This window comes from Cucurbitaria berberidis (genome assembly GCF_010015615.1).
Source record: "Cucurbitaria berberidis CBS 394.84 unplaced genomic scaffold K460scaffold_3, whole genome shotgun sequence".
NCBI classification, from domain to species: domain Eukaryota; kingdom Fungi; phylum Ascomycota; class Dothideomycetes; order Pleosporales; family Cucurbitariaceae; genus Cucurbitaria; species Cucurbitaria berberidis.
This window is the reverse complement of record NW_024468937.1, coordinates 1,081,187-1,100,191: the sequence shown is the minus strand read 5'-3', so window position 1 is coordinate 1,100,191 and position 19,005 is coordinate 1,081,187. Positions and strand designations below refer to the sequence as shown.

The following is a 19,005-nucleotide window of genomic DNA, read 5'->3' as shown; positions in this document are numbered from 1 at the left end:
GAGCAACTGCGAATCACGGGGAAGAGACGACGAGGCTTCAGCCATGTGATCATTGCTATGAAGACCGTTTCACGTGACGCCTTGGCCGTCCAGTAAGCGAGGAGCTAGTGTCTAAGAAGTATGGCCCAAGCGCTAGCGGATCAAGCCTCCCAAGTGCAACGTTCATCTCCTGGCGGCATCGCTAACCGCAAAGTAAAACAGACGTCATCCATCAGCTTGTTTACATATCTCTACCTCGTTTCTCCAGCGCGCGTGTTTGATGAGTGTGGCTGGAAATGGTGCGCCAACCTTGGGTGCCGCAGATGTTTCTAGGCAAAATCACGCCGAACCTACGGTGATGGACGGCCTATCCAGCTCCAAAGTCACGGGTATGGACCTTGCGAACAATCATCTGAATTCGTACTTACACACTGCAGTCGAATACCATGACCCATCTGGAGTGTTCCCATTAATCCAGGAAGACTTGGCTGCTCGACTCCCGCTTCGGAATCTACACTGGAAAGCTCCCACGAGGCCATTAAGATCCATTGACTCTCTCCATGTTGACTTAGTACCCAGCAAAGATTCTGCACATAATGCGGGAGTTACATCATCGGGATTGGCACCTCCGCAGGGAATACCGACTCGGACGACCGAGGAAATGCTTAGGCCGCCCGCAAAAGAGAAAAAAGAGAGACGACATCAGATCCCTGGCCTACGGCAGACTCCGTATCTAAAGGTTTACCTCCTGAGATGTGATGATTCCGATACGTACAAGGCTACCGCGCGAAAGCAGATCCGAGAATGGGTGAAGGAGCACACACCGCCTTCTCAAAGTAGCTCATCGAGTACGCAAGAAGATCACGATGCATTCGAGTGGATGATTTTACATGTCGTGGTGCCTAATACCCCGGCTTCTAGTCAGCCCCGCGGGTCTTCTAGCAGTGGAACCGGCGAGAAAGAGAAGACCGGTGCGACCTCGCGATGGACTCGTGGTACCACCACCTTGCTCGAGAAGCTACGTGCGGATTTCAACATCTCTACAAAGTCAGCACCTGATCGCGTTGCGCAAATTCGACTGCCAAAGGAAAGAGTTCCTCCACATCTACTGCCAGCACCAGCGCCGGTAACTTCTCCACCGATCGCCGAGAGCCCTCAGGAACAGGAACGCGCGTGGATGGACGTGATAGCCAAGTTCAAGATTCTGATTCTGCTGTCTTTCGATCTTCGGGTGAGCCAGTATGAAGAAGACATTCGCAAAAACGATGCACAGCGCTCATTTCCAGGCTGGAACTTCAATACGTTCTTCATTCTGAAAGAAGGCCTTGCTAGGGGCTTCGAGAGTGTCGGTCTAGTCGAGGATGCCTTGTTGGGATACGATGAGCTTTCCATTGGACTAGACACTGTCATTCGCGACCAGGCGACTGACGGCAGCGGGACACAAGGACGAGTCTTGCTGAACTATACCGACGATCTTTATGAGAAAACAACAAAGCTTCTAGAGCGAACCGACAACAAAGGAGAAGATAGTGAGGAATCGCACGCGCTCTTCCATGATGCAAAGCCGATCAACGCGCAAAACAAAGACTACCGGGGACTGATCCTGGGAAATAACATCTCTGTCTTCGACTTCAGACTGTACATTTTCGCACGTCAGATGTTTTTACTTCTGAGATTAGGTAACTCGCTATCGGCAAGGTCCGACCTCGCAGCAAAGCTACAGCCCAGACCCAATGCTAGCACGCTTCAGAGATCAATGGATGACAGCTCTATCGGAACAAAGTCTGGCGGTCAATCAAGTGACTCCGAGGATCTTTTTTCGCTTGCTGAACTCTGCTCCCGTTCACTCAACTTCATTACATTCGCTGGTCGGCTCCTACGAGACGACTTGACCAATGGGTAAGCTCCTGAATACCTGATGATCATCTTGATACTCATGTTATTTAGGGCAAAAGCACACGAAACCACATTTCCTACTCATCTGATTGATAATGTTGTACGGTCATGGACCTTTGCTGCGCTCGAGCAAGTGTTGCGGGAGACGTCTACGACATCTCTTCCATTTACTAAACTCTCCAAAGAGTGGTCAACCGGCTCGTCGGGCAAGAGTCTATCATTTAATGGCCGCAACAAGGAGCAAAAGACCAGTGTTTCGGAGCCCAAGTCTATGATTCATCCATCTCGGTCATCCTCTTTGACCCCCGGCCGAGCGACAGCAGATATGCCCTATGCTCAACCCACGGCCAGTGGTCAAGTAGTCTTTGAGAACGGACAGTACCAAGATCGATCCCATTCAAATCAAGCAAACTCGATTGCTTCCACCAAAAATGGCCTACAAGAGCTGGCTGGGACAAGAGCGCAGCTACTCGCCGTGCAGAGGCGGCTAGTCGAGCACATTGGGAAAGCTTTGGGTTGGAACATCGGTTGGGCCGCTGTCCTTCCCTCATTAAACCTAGAGGAAGAGCTTACTGAGGTCGATCTTGAGGAGGAGGAAGATGAAGAAGAAGAGAACACACCACAGAAAGAAACCGCGAATGTTCCAGAGGGAGGCAAATCCGTTGCGTCTACTGCAGGTATCTTAACAGATGTCTTGATCACTGCAGTATCATCCGTCGAGCAGTTCCGGCAATTCTATGAGGCAAGGCAGCTGAATGAATCTTTCGAAGGAATACTGACCGATTCTAGACACTGAGTGACCTGATTGTCAAGCACTACATGGCTGCAGGGCAGACTAAATCAGCAGAAAGCGTACTTGGGGACTTGGCTGCCCTTCGATTGTAAGGGCGTTCATTCGATAGTGCTATCATCCTTTACTGATACAATCACAGTGAGCTTGGCGACTTCGCAGCAGCGGCAATGTATTTTGGACGCATGGCCTCGCTCTTTGCAGAGAGTAGATGGAACACCGTGGAGACTACCTTGCTGAAGATGTACGCGCGCTGCCTGAAGAAGCTCAACCGCAAGGATGAGTACGTTCGAACGTTGCTTGATTTGCTAGCAAAATCTGCAGCAAGCAGGATGTCGTTCACGACCTCGCGAGCCAGCGCGAACGAATTATCCGATACGCCTTGTGACTGGCTGGATGATGATAAAGTTGACACCACTGGTGTGTTCAACGAACTCATCGATTACTCGCAGCAGTTGCCGTATGATGTGACGGTTCAGATGGCCAAGTATTTTGGTGACACCTCCGTCGAGCCGTACGTGCGTCACTACGATGACAAAGATGGGTTCCAACTACGTCTCCAATTCCGTCATCTTCTTGAAGACGAAGTCAAAATTCGGGCAGCTAAAGTCAGATTAGTCAGTGCTTCGACACTGGGAAAGGACATATGGCTTGAAAGCTCTGAGCCTACGCAATTGAAGAAAGGCTTGAATCGCATGTGGCTTGGGTGCACGGTCAGTTGACTCTCTGTATATTGTAAACAGTAGCTAATGAACAGCAGGTGAACACAACCGGACCGTATATGGTGGATCAGGTCGTCCTGGAGGCAACGCGTATCGTTTTCGTACACGAACCTTTGGCGAAGACCGAAGCAACAACACCCCTTGGGATCACCACTTCGGTGTCCGCGCACTCGCTCAAAGCTGCAAAGAAAGCGCGAGTACTGTGCTTCCCGCCTTCGGAAGCATTCCAGGCTCGAATATATCTCTCGCACTTCCTCCACATCGACAAACCACGTCACATAGAGGTCGAGTGCTCGAGTGGTTGGAACGAGATCACGCGTGCAGAAATTCGACTCAAGTCTGCTTCTGCTGGGCTGCGGCTACGAACTGCGAATGTGAGTGTGACTGCTGGAGATATCAAGATTGAGGATAAGTCCAGCCCTGGAGTTATTATGATTGGAAAAATGGCCGCTCAATCTACTACGACTTTCAAAGTACCGTATGACATGGAAACTATTCTTCAGGATCTCACGGTCAGGATCGAAGTATATTACCACACCGAACATGGCCAATTCCAGTACACCTCGTCCTTTACGATTCCGGTCGACCTTCCCTTGGATGTTAACGTGCATGACCACTTCAAAAGCAAGTCACTCTTCTCGAAGTTTAATATTAAAACAGCGAATCAGGTGCCGTTAGAGCTTCTGGACGTGGAACTGCAAGGCTCAGAAGAATTTGACGTTCATGCGCCTAAGAGGCCAAAGGAGCCCGTCTTTGTCTTTCCTAGGCAGCCATTTGCGGTCACATACAAAATCACCAAGAAAACTGCAGACACTGCATCGAAACGCCAAAGTCGACTGCCCAACGCGGGGAGTTTATCGTTGTCGGTAGAGTACCGATGTCTAAATGAGGATGTTCTAGATCGCGTGCGGAAGCTGTTCGCTGATGCCGTCATCGATAGCCCTGTATATCGACTTGCACATCTACTCACGGACACATTTGCTAGCCGACTAGAGAACGATATCCTACCACATCAGTTCGAAAGCATTGCGCTGCTCGAGAAGCTTGATCTGGGGTTGTTTGAGGACCTAGGTTGGGCGGAATGTCTGGACAGTCTACCGCATGTCATTCGTGGTGAGACGCAGGCATGGTTGCAGCAGTGGCATGAGGTGAAACTAACTACCCCTAATTTATTTACACCGTGTACTGACGCTTCAAATAGCAACATAAAACGATTCTGCTCTCTAAATCCTCGTCTTCGGAGACTGCGATGCCTGCAACCGCCCCAGCATCTCCTTACCCACCGCGCCGCATGGTCATCACAGTCTCGATACCACAAACGCACATTCTCCATACCGCCTCTTTGAATCTCACCTGCCCGTCCTCTGTCTCATCGCTCTCTGCAATCGCCACTGTCGGTCAACCACTCATGGCAAACTTGCGCATCTCGCACACTCGTCGTTGGGCATCATCTGCAAGCCTCACCGCTGCCGCAAACATATCCGCAGCCGATGATCCAATTGACTTTGTCTACACAATTGAAGCACACCCAGAGACATGGCTCATCGCCGGCCAACGCCGAGCGCATTTTTCCGCCAAAGAAGATGAGCAGCGTGAGTGGCCGATTATACTCATTCCTTTGAAGCCGGGTAATGCGCTTTTGCCTACTCTGGAGATACGTGCGAATGTCAAGCCAAAGGATGACGGTAAATCTCAGGGTACTGCGACGGCTGCTGTAGCTGGTGCGGGTGAAGTTCCGGTGTTGAGTTGCGAAACGGATTACCTGGGTTATGGAGAGTCCGTCATGGTGGTGCCGGACGTGAGGAGTAGTACGGTGGGGATTGGAGACATGGCGCTGGGAAGTTCGAGGAGTGTTGTTTGGTTGGAGAGTGCTGGGCAGTAAATAGGGTACGTAGTGTAATGGTGAGCCGGTATAGAATGCATTGATTTATCTCATCGGATAATCAACTAAGCTTCCTTTTGAGTTTCATGACAAGATTCGCACCGAATTAGAGCACGCTGATAGAAGTAGGGCAAACTGCTCAACTGCTCCCTTGCTGAGACTTCGTTTGGCTATCTTTCACGCCAAAAGAAATCCCTAGCTCTTCTTCACGTATGCCACGGGCCCATCGTACCTGTATCTCCCTCTCACTAAGAAATAGAAAATGGAAAACACCAGCACCACTCCAAAAACTAGTACATTCCAATTCATTGCCGCGGGAGATGGATGCGGCACTGTAGGAAAGAATATCATAACGAACGCCAGCGAGAGAAACAGGATCGAGAAGATGTTAATAGGGAGACCAAAACGCCCGAGTGAGAAGTGCGATGGGAGAAGCTTTTCGCCACGTAAGCGCTTCAGAGTTACGCAGGATATGGAAACGATGTAAGAGCAGAGAAGTGCGCCGGTGCCGAGCGAGGTGACGATGTTGAAAGCGACGGTGGATCCGATGTTGATTAGGGATAGGAGGATTGCAACTGCATAGGAGATCTATCGAGAAGTTAAGTGCGTGTATCCCATGTTCCTTGATTCCTCTTACCATGACGGAGTTTAAAGGGATATCCCAACCGGGACGGACCTATGTGGAAGTTAGTAGCCGTATGAACTAACCATGTACCAAGTGTCGAGCTGATAAACCAACGTCAAACTCACATGCGCAAGCCACTTGGAAAACGGTAATCCGTTATCCCTCGCAAAAGCCCAAATCTGGCGCGAACTCGTCGCAATATTAGTGACGCAGCCAAACATCGCCAGGACAATCAGAATCGCCGTCATTGCATTAGTCCCTGCTTTGCTCTGCGTCACATTATAGAAGACCTGGATGAACGGCTGTTTCGTAGGCGTCGCGAGGATTTCTTCCACGTTGTTGCCAATCATCAGGCAGAATGTGCAGAGCATGACGAAGCCCATGGCCCCGTTGACGAGGACGGTTGCTATCATGGCTCGAGGAAGGGATTTGGACGCGTCGCGTAGTTCCTCGGACATGTGGGTTGCGGAATCGGGGCCTATGAGGGAGAAGATGGGGGAGAGCATGCCGACGAGGCAGGATAGGCCGATGTTACCCCCTACATGTGGAGGTATCAAGTCAGTGTATGTTTAAGATTAGATGAATGGGAACGTGGAATCGTACAGCCGCCGCCATCCGTGAAGGTAGTGAAGACTTCCTTCGCGTCGCTCCTCTCTCCACACACCCAGAGGGGGATCAGGATAGCGAAGAAGCCCGCAAAGTGCAGAATCAGAACGATTCCCTCGACGAGTGGCAACTTGCTAGCCAGAAACGTGTTGAAAACTTGGCAGAAGGTGATGACGCCAATGACAAGCAAGGTAAGATGCCATCGTTTCGGGACATAGTCGGGATTGTTCAGGATGATGAGACCTTGGATCTGCTGTGAATTCAAAAAGGCAACGGCAGTATTGCCGACTTGCCAGCCTAAAACGCAGAGCCAGCCAACAATATAGGACAGAAACTTCTGGCCTGAAGGCGGCGCAAACTCGCTGACCCAATGATATTGACCGCCGGTAGTGGGAGCCTGTTATCAAATGAGAAGGCCTACTTGGGGAGGAAGGAGGTGGGGAGAGACATAACATCGATGCCATTTCGGCCATGGAGATAATAGGCGCCAGAAACCCAAGGTATGTACCGATGTACACCCATATCAGACCTGCGGTTCCTCCATTGACGAGGCCGAACCCATTTGCGCTCTATCAGCAGTATTAGCTTTCCATCGTCATGTATCTCGCTGCCTATGAGCGCCTGAAGGATCGGTAAGCTACCAATTGCGCCTCCCATGTTGCCATTAAAACCATTGTGAATCCGAAGATAGTCACAAAGCGGAAATTCCTCCTTAGTTCTTGGGTTTTGCCCATGCGCAGCATGTCACGCTGGTCACCGATTGTTCCATTCTTCTCGACGAGGCTGCCATGCTCGCTGGGCACCTCTTGAACTTCCAATGAGCCCTGTTGTTCGGATCTATCCTGCGTCATGTCAAGGAAAGGCAGAGCACACGACTCGGTATGTCTAATCACCAAGTCGTGAGCGGAAAGATTGCTGTAAGCAATGGAAACGAAAGAGCGTCTGTAGCTCTGCTGTTATAGCAACGAAGCAATATGCATCCTGCATGCATACCCATCGTGCCAACACCCTCGACTCTACAGAAGAGCGATAGCTCAATAACCGTTCCCAGGGCATAGGCTCTGTCCAAATCTTAAGTTTTGCCCTGCATGCCTTTTAATCTACGACAACGAATAGTATAACGCGCTGAGGACGATCAATCAAGCAGCGTAAGCAGACGGAGCTTACTCCTGCTGTACGCCATGGTAATCTAGAAGTTGATACGCTGTGATCCCGAATTGGGACATTGCGAGGGGTCGTAAAAGGCATTGCATCTGCCGGTCGATAAGCTCTGGTGGAGGGCGGCACGGCACGAGCCTCGGTTTTTTTTCCGAAGCAATTGTAGCCGCGCATTTAAAACATAGAGATAGATATACTGATATCGCTTGTTTAGCTCGAGAACGGTTGTTCAATGCTTTTGGTAGGGTGTGCAAATCAGTGAAAGTGGGGCATGGCTTGAGTCTCTGCGGATTAGGAGGCACTTCTACATCTGCTCAAAAAGCCCTGTTCCACACGTTAGAATTTAATCACACAGTCGTTCGCCGAGTAATCAGCACAAGGTACTCGAGGAGAAGTAATCCGAGAGAAACCATTGAAATAGAAAGGGTATCTTAAACGCCATGAACACCAGCCCAGTCGACGAACCCCCGAACCCAACTCCAAAACGCCCTTTCCAAATCCCACCACACACTCTCATGAACGGGCCAGTATATCATGGACCCAATCTCATATTCACAGCACTGTCATCCCTTGCCCTTGCCCTTCCACCCCCAACCATAACCGTCCCACTCCCCTTCTCATCAAACCACCGACTGCTCCTGTGCCAACTGGGCAAGTTCTCCGGATCCTCGTCTTCGTTCTTACACCCACGCCTGCATCCGCCGCCTTGACGCCATGACGTACCCGCCCATTTCATACAGCGTGCATACTCTGCACACCTCCCCGTTCTCCTCTTCTTGTGTTGTGAGAAGTCTGAGAGGGTCTGGCGCGGTGCGAGACGCCGGAGCGTGATGATAGCATGGGCGGAGAAGTCTTGGATGGGGATGGGGAGGTGCGTTAGTGCGAGGGCGGTTGTTTCGAGAGACTCTAGGGCATAGAGGAGATCTTCTGGGGCAGCGAGGAGGGAGAATTGCTGCGGTTGTTGCTGCGACGATATGACGGACATGGATGACGCCTTGCGTCTAAGCAGTCTCTTGTGTCCTGGCTCCTTTTCTTGTCCCTGTACACTTTCTATAGCCGGCACAGCAGGTGTGACTGCCCGCACAATCGCATCGTCCAACTCCTCTAGTGCTCCGATGCCCGCGCCATCTAGTTCCCACTCTAGCACTTCTTTCTCGCACCCTGCCATGCCCATATACACCAAGTCTTTTAGCTCCATCAAGAGCTCGAAGATCATGCGCTGTGGTATGGGCCGTTGCTCGAACAGAGTTTGGATAGTCGGAAGGAATCTCTGTGCTATCTCGCCGCCCGTGTATAGATTCTTGCCGTTTGCGAAAGGCGCGTTGTCGGCCATTTGAAGCTCGATCTTCGACATCTGGCGCGAGAGTCCAGCAGCGAGGTGGCGGATTTGGATGAGGGGGTTTTGCGTGAGAGATGATTGCAGGGTTGGAGACAGGTCTTGAGTACGAGGTTAGCATGGCGCATGGTTTCGACTGGGAGCGCATGAGACGCTCTATGGAAGATGCAAATGCGAGGACGGCCTTACCGGTAAACGCAACCTCTCCAGCAAGAACCACCAAGGCCTCAGCAAGCTCCTTCTCCTTCTCTCTCAGCTCCCTTCTCTGGGCCTGCATGCTTCGCCATGGCACCACGAAGCCGATGCTCTTCCCGCCAACATCGACCGTCTTTCCATCTGTCCCGTCCTGTGTAGACTCGACTGCACTGCTCTTGCCATACTTCTTGCTACTTTGGCCCCGCGCATCATCGGCATGATACTGAAGCGTAAGATACAGGTCATTGTTATCACGGCTGGTGCGTAGATTGCGCCATACGCTCAGGATCGCGTTCGTGGAGAAGATTTGTTGATATGGCGACATGATAGATTTCGCAGGAGTTGAAAGTGCTCTCACATCGCATCACTCGAGAAGTGCGTTGGTGAAGTATGCGATGGGATTACGCATCGTTGCCGCTGTGTTGGCCGCATATGATGGGCGGATCGACCCTTGTTTACCTTCAGCCGGATTTGTTTGGGGTGTGCAGGGATGCGGGTGCAACACGTGGGGTCGCGTGTGAGGGGCATCGCATTTAGCAGGCTTCGTTGCATCATATCTAGAACGTGTCGAGCTTCAAGCATGGCGGACGTGTCCATGTTCAAGAGGGGGTTTTAAAATGCGCATACACGCTCATACATGGTTTCCATCATTCCTGCCTCCGCATTTTTGCCTATGTTACACCCGGACGCTCTCCCCGTTCCTGTCGCCAATCACTCCTTGAATGCAAATGAGCCCCTAACCTCATCTTGATTGAATTGCTGATGCGCCAAAGAACACCGAAGTAATGCATCGCTACATAACCAAGACAATGTCTGAACCCCAGTACGATCCGGGCCTTCTATATCATACCATTTGACGCGTATGCCATGGGCTTGATATTTGGATGCGGTACTGCTTCAAACTGAGTGAACTTGAGCTTGTACTCTGGACCAATCTTGATGAAGGCGCCCTTGTTGTGCGTGCTGTCGCAATAGTTCGGTGCAGAGAAGACGGTGATGCAGCGTCCATCGTGCTCGACTTCGTAACCGCCCATGCGGACTTCGTGAGATCGAATGATGGCTTCGAGGCCGTTGTTCTCGCAGAATCGCTTCGTGATATCAGGGCCAAATTGGAGACCGACGCCGCGTTTGCTGGGTCCTCGTCCAGGCGCAGTCTGGGGGTCAGTCCACAGCATCTCCATCATAAGACCAGCCTGGCCAGGTTGCCGCTGCTTGAAACGATCAAGCTTCCTAACATCATCCAGAGTGACCTTGTCATCTGAAAACAGGCCGCCATGGAGAACAAAGTACTTCTTGCCGATGAGCGTCGCGAGAGGAAGCATCGAGAAGGACTCTGAGAATAGCTTAAACACGCGCTCGGTGTATTTTGCCCTACATTCGCCCTCGAAGCCGTACATTCGGTTCATGTCGTCCGTTTCGTGGTTTCCGCGGTTCAGGAAGAACTTGTCAGGGTATAGCCACTTATAGGCGTACAGCAGAAGCGCAATCTCAGTGGACCAGGATCCTCGATCGACAAAGTCGCCGTTGAAAAGGAACGAGTTCGTCTCGGAAGGCTTGCCAGCGAGGCGGAAGATCTCCATGAGATCGAAGAATTGACCTGAGAATGGTCAGTGAGACATGTTGCAATAAGCGCCTCGTCTTAGACTTACCGTGCGTGTCTCCGCAGACTGTAATCTCATGACCCTCCTCAACTTCATGCTCGACCATGGTCGGTTCCTTCTTTACAATATCCATAACGGCAACGATGATCTGGTACACGTACTTCTTGGCCAACTTTTTGCCGGTCTTGAACCTCTCAATCATGTCTTCGACGAACTCTAATGTCATCTTGTCGCCCAGCTTTGCACCGTCATACGAAGAGTCTACTGCCATGTGCTCGATATCTAGGCCTTCTGCTGCCGATGGCGCATCATCGACCTCGATGGCCTTGAGGAAGGCATCTCGCTTGACCACCCGTTCGCATTCTGCCATGCGTAGCTTCGCTTGGGCATCGTTGGGGGCCTTCTTGACGACGAGCCTCCAGTCGCGGAGAGCCTCACGGTGCTTCAGTATGGCCGTGTTCGCCGAGGCGCGGCGGTAGAATGCCTAGAGTTGCAGTAAGTCGTCATGTTGGTGGGGGCGAATTGGAGACACAGTACCTTGACATTGTTGGGTTCGAGCTCGATGGCAGTGTCCGCATCTTGTATTGCGTACCCGTACTGTTCAAGCTTGATGTATGTCTAAGTCATGCGGAGTTAGGGATATGCTTGTGTGCAACGACCTCCAAGACGACGTACTTGAGCACGGTTGGTGTAGAAGGAAGGTTCTCTGTTGTATGCCTCTATCGCCTTTGTGTAAAATTCCAAGGCATCGTCCCAGGCCTGGTTTCGGAAAGCATCATTGCCCTTGTTCTTATACTCGGTCGCTTCTTCCTGTGGGTTCCCCATGATGTGTGTTTGAGGACTGCGGGACCAGCTGGGGTATGCGAGGGCACAACGGTACGGTTCGAGAAGGCGCGACGGGTAGCTGCTGCAGCCTGCAGGATGACGAAAAAGGAAACTATGGTGTGTTTGTAGCAGTTTCCCTAGCAATGTAGTGACGCGCAACTAGAAAAAAAAAGTATGGTGAAAGCTGTAGCGCGCCTCTTCCAAGCTCCCGCACCGCCAGAAGTTATCAAGCAAGCGTTTCGGTCCCGCCTTGTCGCCTCGCCTTGCCACTAAAGGATCAACTAACGCGTCCACCAACCAGCGCTCCCGGCAAACCACCAAGCCATGGCCCGCAAGGGTAGAGCAACGGTCAAGACGGCCAGCCGAGACGACAAATACATCTTGGTCGACTCCGACTCGGACGAGATCAGTCCTCCTCGCACTACCAGCAAGAAGGAGAAAAACACCGTCTTCAAGAAGAGTAGCCCGGCCAAGGAGCAGTGTCTTGCCCCCACAGAGTTGGAGAACGTCGATCCCACAGGCACACGCGAGCATCTAAACCACTCTAATTCGCCCAAGCTAGACCCAGACCCAGAGCTCTCTCAGCCTCGCCAAGCTTCTTCTGCGACTCTTCAACAAAGCAACACCCTTGCCGAGGCCCTCTTCCCTCCCGACAACGACGACAACAACAGGGTACAAGACCTCTCAGCCATCGAACGTCCTAACCGTGACAACGCTCCGCGACCCTCACGTCAAAGGCCCATCAAGAAGCCCCCCTCGCGCATTCCCAGTTCTTCCATACCTCGCTCTCGTCCAGCTTCCGCAGGAAACACAGGAAACGCAGCTGTAGACACCAATCTTGCCCGCCGTACTCAGACCCTCGATCTCACCCCAGCAAACGGTAGCCCTCAGCGCCAAAGCACGCGCACCGATCGCCCCTCCAGCCAAACCCTCCAAGACACCGGTATCATGGCCTCGCTGCCCGGCGGTGCCGCCATCTCCACGAACCAGCAGCGTAACATGCGCGCCTGCATGGTCTGCTCCATCGTTCGCACCCAGCAGCAGTTCATGTCATACGGCTGCCCGAACTGCGAAGAGATCCTCGAGATGATCGGCAACTCGGAGCAGGTCAACGATTGCACATCACAAGTCTTTGACGGCCTGATAAGCGTGGCAGACACAAAGAGGAGCTGGGTAGCCAGGTATCAGCGGCTCGAGGGATACGTGCCTGGCGTGTACGCGACTCAGGTCGAGGGCATTCTACCAGAGGAAGTCATCGCGGCTGTGGAGAGCGCGGGTATCAACTATGTGCCCAGGGATGGCAGCGAGCAGGACATGCTTCCAAAGGACTGAGAGCGTAGATGGAGCTGTACAATACGTGTGTCGAGGAAGAAATTCGGGCAAGAACACATCATTTGCGATGCATAGGATTACCAGCATCTTCAGCGACGGAGTTTTGGCAAAAGGGTATGGATCAATACCAGACCTACATGATAGATTAGATTCAAAAATATGCTTCAGCCTATGCAAGTCCTTCCTCTGTGGCAACGTTTAGATCTTTGCACGCTCTTCAAGTTGAAATGAATAGCTTGTTGACATCTTACTCTTTGGAAGCCATACATTGGCCAAACTCTTATGTTCGGATCAAGGCCCTACAAAGTCTGCTATGTGGTCCAAATAGGAGGCTACGGCACAGTCTTCATGCTAGATCGGGCAGGAGCGCTTGCTATACCACACTCTCGTTCTCACAAAAAAGAAAACCCTGCGTAGGTGTCTAAACTATATGTCTTTGCATGCTGCAAGCTTGAATGGGGTCGAGATCATCGGCATTCGCTGTAGTATGCCAGGTGTTTGCGATGCGATTCAGTATTTTAGTTGATCCGTACATTCCCAATTCTTCTATACGAATCCGCTCGCTCTCTCGCTACTACTTTGCTAGATTTCGCCGTCGCTTGTATCCGCTAGATACTATCTCCTTCAAGTTTTTGCTCTTCTCCACATGCTTTTTAGTCGAGCTTCTAACCTTTTCCGTACTACAGCCTTTCGTTTTAGGTACTCAAAGTCCTCCTCGGCAATGCTTCTCTCCCAGACGCCACGCATGTTGGGACTGTACAAGGAACAGCTTGTTCCAAGCTCTGGATCTTCATCAGGAATGCTTCGGAGATCGGCGTAGAGACGACTTGGAATAGTGGAAGTTCCTGGTTGGCGAACAGGCCTAACAATATCCTCGTAGCATTCTTCGCAGACTGTGAACTCAGGAAGACTGGGCATGAAGTGCCATAACCTGTTGACTGAAGGTATGTTTCCAGGACACTCGCTTCGTAAAGCGTTCATACGGAGCATCTCAATGAAGGCGCTGATGTTTAGTGATCTGCCGAGAAACTCTGCTTCAGCATCTAACTCAGCCAGCAGTTCGAGATACTTAGGATGACGACGAGAATTGATGCGGAGACTGCATATGATGTTTCTTGACGACTTCGGTAGTCTGGCGAAGTAGCCGATGATACTTGGAAACAGTGCTTCAACCAACTTAACATCGCGTTCACATAATGTGAACTTGGCCACGTCTAAATCGTACTCTTGCTCGGCAAGGCCATACCATGCTAAATGTTCAGAGCCTAATCCTACTGCTCGATCACTAGGACAAGGTTGCTCACTGTCAATAATCTTGTCAATGTCGTAAAGTAAATCCAGTGACTGTCGCTTCTGCTGCACAGTCAGGAGCCACGCAAAGCGCACCCAAGGATCGTTGAAGTCGCAAGCTTGACCGATGGCTCCCTGGTAGTCAGTCCTTGAGAATGAACTGGCAAACGGTGTACGAGCGAAGTTGCAGTCGTAGCAGTTGGAACAGACCTTGGTCGCCTTAGAGCCATCTAGGGTGTACCATTTACCCAGAATTTTGCCCAGCAGCATTCCCATGGAACACGGTGATTTTCGCATTTCGTCGTCGAGCCGTATTGTCCTTTTCAATTTCCCTCCAAGGTCGCCTAGACTTGACAACGAGGAAAAACTGTTCGATCTGCTGTTCCGGAGATCAGCACCGAGTTCAACGGCCGCATTCGAATCGACGTCTTCTCCACCAGATAGATTGATGGGGATTGCAAATGACGCCAATTGCTCCAAATGGGAAGCGACATGGCGTTTGAAAATGATTGGATCAACGTAAATCATGTGGTCAGATGTGTTCGACAGCATCTCTGCTACCTCTGCCCTCTTCTTGAGACGATCGACCCAGTCCGAGCAGCAAGGGCATTCTTGAGCGGATATCTTCTCGAGTGGAGTTCGGGCAAAGTCGGTAAGGGATTTCTCTTCACCGTCTTTTAATAAACTCGGGTGTTTATTCCGGATATGATTGAGATACTGCTCACTCGACCGGAATGTCTCGCTGGGACAGAACCGACAAGTGTAGTTGACGCGATGGTTCTGCATCTCATGGCGGAACCATTCATTAACATCGTTGAAATACGGGGCGTCGCAGTTGGGGAATGTGCAAACGTACGCACGGAGGTCAGAGTAAACATGTCGTCGCCATACTCTTTCGTTCTTGATTCTCTTTATTCGAAAGCAGAACGGACATTCCACTTCTTTCTTAGCCCCTGGTTGTAGCTCCGCAAGCTTTGGAATCCTGTTAGTAGCTGAGGAGTCAAGATCCCCTTGAACAGAACTGGATATGGTTGTATATGATCTCGCATCACTCTCGGAGTTCGAGTCTACTTCTGCAGTGAGCATCTGCGTTGTGATATTACCCGGTGCCAGACTTGAAGCTTTCGTTATAAAAGTAGATGGCCGGCTGAAAGTGTCAGGCTGTAGTTTCATGGCCGCAAACCGCTGATTGGGAACTTGAGATTTGGATGCTACAACCTCGGGCACATTAGTGGGTATGCTCTGAAGCTTCTCGCGGTGGTCTTGGATGTAGCTAAGGTAGTGTCGCCGTCGGGTTATGGCTCGACCTAGTATCTTTCGGAGGCATATGGACCCATGGGTCGCAAGCTTTGGGTACTTCTCGCCTACATGAGCGACATCGTACTGGTCATCGAACTGATACCGAGTTCGGCTTAAGGCTTTGGCAAAGAGATCAGTGGGTGTCGCTTGGCGGATAAGACTGGATATTCTGAAGAGACGTGTGACGCAAGCTCCAATTTCCTTTAGAAGCTCTGTTTCCTCGATTTGAGCTTCGTCCTCGCCATCATCGTGAGGTGTGGAAGTCGCACCCCCTTCGCGTTGTCCAGAAACTATCTCCAAGACTAGACTGTGTTATCCGAGCTGTAGAAGCAAACGAAGCAGCCAACTTACGCTCTCCAGTGACCTCTTTCACGTCGCTTAGCAACTCCAGGATATGCATCAAAACATCATTGGACTCGGAAAGACGCGACTCGATCGACATAGGAGATGCTGGGAGATGCATAGCTCCAATATTGCCAGTCCATAAACTAAATCTCTCCAGCTCATCATTCACATCTCCAGGATGTATTCGGCCATTCTGTTTGCTCGGATTGGAGAGAATCAAGAAGATAGTCTTCAGGTTCGTAATGGAAGCTAGACATTGCTCCGATACAGAGTCATCCATCGCGGTCGACTTCGAGCTAGGGTGATTGGCCTAGCTATGTGTGAATTTAGGCGCCTACGTGATATTTGGCCTGTAGGCCATGTTGATAATATGATGTTTAAGAGTGGTTTGGGTGAGTGCGACAATGCCGCTCTGATCTTAAGGAGGCAAGAGTAAGGTCCGAGCGGTTGCCGTTCAGCTAGTGACTGTTGCTTATAATGAAGAGAGGCTCTTTACAGTTTACGTGGTACGCGTGATCTCCTTCGAGGCTGAGAAGAGGTGTTGGGGGCTGACAGTGCGGGGCTAAACCACCCGCAATCTTCCCTTCCCAGTCTGTAGTCGTGCCCCATACGATCACCACACCACGCTTCGCTCAGACTCCTTCCTGATAGTCCTCTTCACACAATCAGTGTCAATGAGTGGCCTTGAAATCGCAGGCGTTCTCCTCGGCACCTTCCCCTTGATCATATCGGGCTTAGAGCACTGGCGTGGTGCTGCAAAAGTTGGTGGTTTCTTCTGGCGGGTGCGAAAGGAACACACGAAATGCTGCAGGGATGTTCAATATCATGAAATCCTGTACAGGCGTAATTTGAAAGAGCTTCTACTGCCGATTGTGAACGATGCAGATGAGGTGGCTCGTCTGGTCGGTGACCCAGGTGGTAAAGGTTGGACAAGCAAGCCTATGCAGGAACGCCTGGAGGAAAGGCTCCAAGAATCATACGGCCTGTACATGGAAATAATTCGCCAAATGACTGAGACAGCTGACGAGTTGAGGAGAGAGCTTTGTCTCGATAATACGAACGTACAAAGCAAGTTAGCTCCGCCAGAGCCGCAGAAACAACGGAGACCTTCAAGCCCACAGCCGCCGAGCAAGTCTTCTAAACTTGCTTCAACAAAAACAAAATGGGACTATGAGACATTTCGGATCAAGTTCAGCTTCAACGATCCAGTGCGAAGTGAGCTTTTCGAACAGTTGAGGGATTGCAATGGGCGTTTGGAGAAGCTCCTCGGCACGAGCGACAAGATTTCCACGCTCGAGAACGCCGCTACTTCGAACCCCAAACATGTTTACGTGCTAGAAACGGCATTTAAGAAGGCGCGGGAAAACTCAGATCACCTCTTCAAGGCCATCCAAAGGGCATGGCAGTGCTCTTGTCAACAGTACCATTATGCCAACCTTCGACTAGAGCATCGCAGACTTCCAGAAATATGTTTCGAACTCATTCTTATGTTCGTCGCCCCATCGGCTGAAGCGAATATTCCATGGTCATGGAGGGAGTTGCAGTGTGGACAAACGATTGACTGCGCCTTTCCACAAAAGCTCATTGAGCCCCCCAACGCGCTTCAATTATCAGGTTTTCCGTCTGATCGTACTCCAACACCGGAATTAACACCGCCATACGCAATGCGAAAGAAGGTTATGTTCACAACATGCAGCCCATCTGTACCCAAGATTGAGTTAGACATTCCAGTCAGGCCAAATCTTCAGCTGTGTGAGCTTCTGGGTAGCCAAGAGGGCAATCCATGCATTGGCATGGTCCGCCATGCTGACGAGGAATACCACCTCCACCCTTCATTGAAGAGGAGACAACCTAAAGACAGTGGACCACTAACACTGGATCGTATCCTCTCTAGCGACTACGAAGCGCACCTCACCAGACGTCAAAGCTACTCTATCGCTCTACTTCTCGCTTCTTCGGTCGCCCAGCTCCAATTTACTCCATGGCTGAAAACTGGTCTCACAAAAAAAGAAGTTCTATTCTTTCCATGCGAGAACGACGACTGCAGCGTATCAAACTACGAGCCCTTCATCTGCCGCGGCTTTCCACTCTCTCATCAAACGAGCGGTAATGCGGACACCAAAGACTGTAACTTCTACTCACTTGGGATACTCCTCCTAGAGCTTTGCTTTCGTCAACGACTAGAAGACCATCCTCTTCGTCAAAGGTATCCAGTTGGAGCTGGAGAAGAAAAGGAAGCCTTCGATCTGGTAGCCGCGCTGAAGTGGTCACAAAGCGTGTGTGATGAAGCTGGTGTTGATTATGCTTCCGCTGTAAAGTGGTGCTTCACGGGCACGAATAACGCAGATAAATTCTGGCGCAGCGAGATGATCAAGAACGTTGTATGGCCACTGGAGATGTGTCAAGAATATTTCAAGATTGCAACTGTGTCCTAAATGATGCATACACATTGTACATGTAAGAAATTTGAGAGGGGATATGTAAATTCAAGGGAGTGTGTAGCGACAGAGGAAACGCTCCGTCTCTATCTCCAAGTGGCTCCTCATCCCCCAGCACAAACAACGACTTATCTCGTACGTCCCAGAGCGGACAAAAGAAAGCCGGGAAAGCGCAACTACCTCACGATCACAATCTCCGCCCTCGTCCGCAGCCTTGAGCAGCTCTATCGGTATCAACAACCTCAGCGCTCACTCGTTCTGTCGGTCGAGCACGCTCCAAAACTAGCAGTTCTAGAGTTAAAACGATTGCTGTAGCTATCGCAAAGTTCGTCAAAGCTCTCTGGATTGGGACATGGATTATGGTCGATGAGGCGTGGCGTCCCGACGAGCCGAGATCGTGGAGCATCAGGGACGAAGACCTCGAGCAGCTGATTTCTAAGATATCTCCGTTCGACGATGAGCTTGGCAATGGGGTGGGGAAAACGTATAGAATGTTAGTCGATAAGTTGGTGCGCATGGCGAGGTCGATGCTACGCAAGCATCGGAGGAGTGGGAAGTTTGATGCCCATGCGGACTTAAGGACTGAGCAAGACGATGTACGATTAGCCCTGGATCTGGGATGTGAGGTAGGAAGAGGAGACTGCGACCACCAACTGTCACCATGTTGCGTAGAATGACGGTTGACC

The 19,005-nt window shown here is 51.0% G+C and overlaps 7 protein-coding genes across 7 annotated transcripts; 3 read left to right on the top strand and 4 right to left on the bottom strand.

Moving 5' to 3' along the window:
- The first annotated feature begins 179 nt into the window (after window positions 1–179).
- On the top strand, window positions 180–5,292 carry K460DRAFT_416243 (uncharacterized protein). The gene is made up of 7 exons (XM_040937785.1): window positions 180–368; window positions 417–1,878; window positions 1,927–2,617; window positions 2,665–2,756; window positions 2,808–3,378; window positions 3,426–4,535; window positions 4,589–5,292. Exons 1-7 carry the CDS (start codon window positions 260–262, stop codon window positions 5,267–5,269), a joined length of 4,716 nt encoding a protein of 1,571 aa, XP_040787443.1. The 5' UTR covers window positions 180–259; the 3' UTR covers window positions 5,270–5,292.
- A 172-nt stretch (window positions 5,293–5,464) lies between these two features.
- On the bottom strand, window positions 5,465–7,351 carry K460DRAFT_416242 (amino acid transporter; the record flags this gene model as incomplete). The annotated part of the gene is made up of 6 exons (XM_040937784.1): window positions 5,465–5,857; window positions 5,907–5,945; window positions 6,020–6,432; window positions 6,498–6,897; window positions 7,019–7,069; window positions 7,142–7,351. 6 exons carry the CDS (start codon window positions 7,349–7,351, stop codon window positions 5,465–5,467), a joined length of 1,506 nt encoding a protein of 501 aa, XP_040787442.1.
- Window positions 7,352–8,190: 839 nt separating this feature from the next.
- K460DRAFT_354749 (uncharacterized protein) lies at window positions 8,191–9,514 on the bottom strand (the record flags this gene model as incomplete). Its single annotated transcript, XM_040931816.1, has 2 exons — window positions 8,191–9,095; window positions 9,184–9,514. 2 exons carry the CDS (start codon window positions 9,512–9,514, stop codon window positions 8,191–8,193), a joined length of 1,236 nt encoding a protein of 411 aa, XP_040787441.1.
- A 116-nt stretch (window positions 9,515–9,630) lies between these two features.
- Window positions 9,631–11,300, bottom strand: K460DRAFT_99997 (Metallo-dependent phosphatase). The gene is made up of 2 exons (XM_040938868.1): window positions 10,839–11,300; window positions 9,631–10,786 (listed from the first exon to the last, which is right to left on the bottom strand). The coding sequence occupies exons 1-2, from the start codon at window positions 11,158–11,160 to the stop codon at window positions 10,029–10,031; spliced, it is 1,080 nt and encodes a 359-aa protein (XP_040787440.1). The 5' UTR covers window positions 11,161–11,300; the 3' UTR covers window positions 9,631–10,028.
- A 1,263-nt stretch (window positions 11,301–12,563) lies between these two features.
- K460DRAFT_286285 (transcription elongation factor spt4) lies at window positions 12,564–12,947 on the top strand (the record flags this gene model as incomplete). Its single annotated transcript, XM_040928872.1, has 1 exon — window positions 12,564–12,947. One exon carries the CDS (start codon window positions 12,564–12,566, stop codon window positions 12,945–12,947), a length of 384 nt encoding a protein of 127 aa, XP_040787439.1.
- A 624-nt stretch (window positions 12,948–13,571) lies between these two features.
- On the bottom strand, window positions 13,572–16,161 carry K460DRAFT_354746 (uncharacterized protein; the record flags this gene model as incomplete). Its single annotated transcript, XM_040931815.1, has 2 exons — window positions 13,572–15,838; window positions 15,888–16,161. 2 exons carry the CDS (start codon window positions 16,159–16,161, stop codon window positions 13,572–13,574), a joined length of 2,541 nt encoding a protein of 846 aa, XP_040787438.1.
- Window positions 16,162–16,555: 394 nt separating this feature from the next.
- Window positions 16,556–18,316, top strand: K460DRAFT_354745 (uncharacterized protein; the record flags this gene model as incomplete). The annotated part of the gene is made up of 1 exon (XM_040931814.1): window positions 16,556–18,316. One exon carries the CDS (start codon window positions 16,556–16,558, stop codon window positions 18,314–18,316), a length of 1,761 nt encoding a protein of 586 aa, XP_040787437.1.
- Window positions 18,317–19,005: the final 689 nt, after the last annotated feature.

Excerpts from the sequence above, each read along its gene's own strand:
- K460DRAFT_416243 (XM_040937785.1), top strand. The coding sequence starts at position 260 with ATGAGTGTGGCTGGAAATGGTGCGCCAACCTTGGGTGCCGCAGATGTT. Across the intron at positions 1,879-1,926 it reads CGAGACGACTTGACCAATGG|GGCAAAAGCACACGAAACCA; the intron begins GTAAGCTCCTGA and ends CATGTTATTTAG. Across the intron at positions 4,536-4,588 it reads GGTTGCAGCAGTGGCATGAG|CAACATAAAACGATTCTGCT; the intron begins GTGAAACTAACT and ends CGCTTCAAATAG.
- K460DRAFT_99997 (XM_040938868.1), bottom strand. The coding sequence starts at position 11,160 with ATGGCAGAATGCGAACGGGTGGTCAAGCGAGATGCCTTCCTCAAGGCC. Across the intron at positions 10,787-10,838 it reads AGTCTGCGGAGACACGCACG|GTCAATTCTTCGATCTCATG; the intron begins GTAAGTCTAAGA and ends GACCATTCTCAG.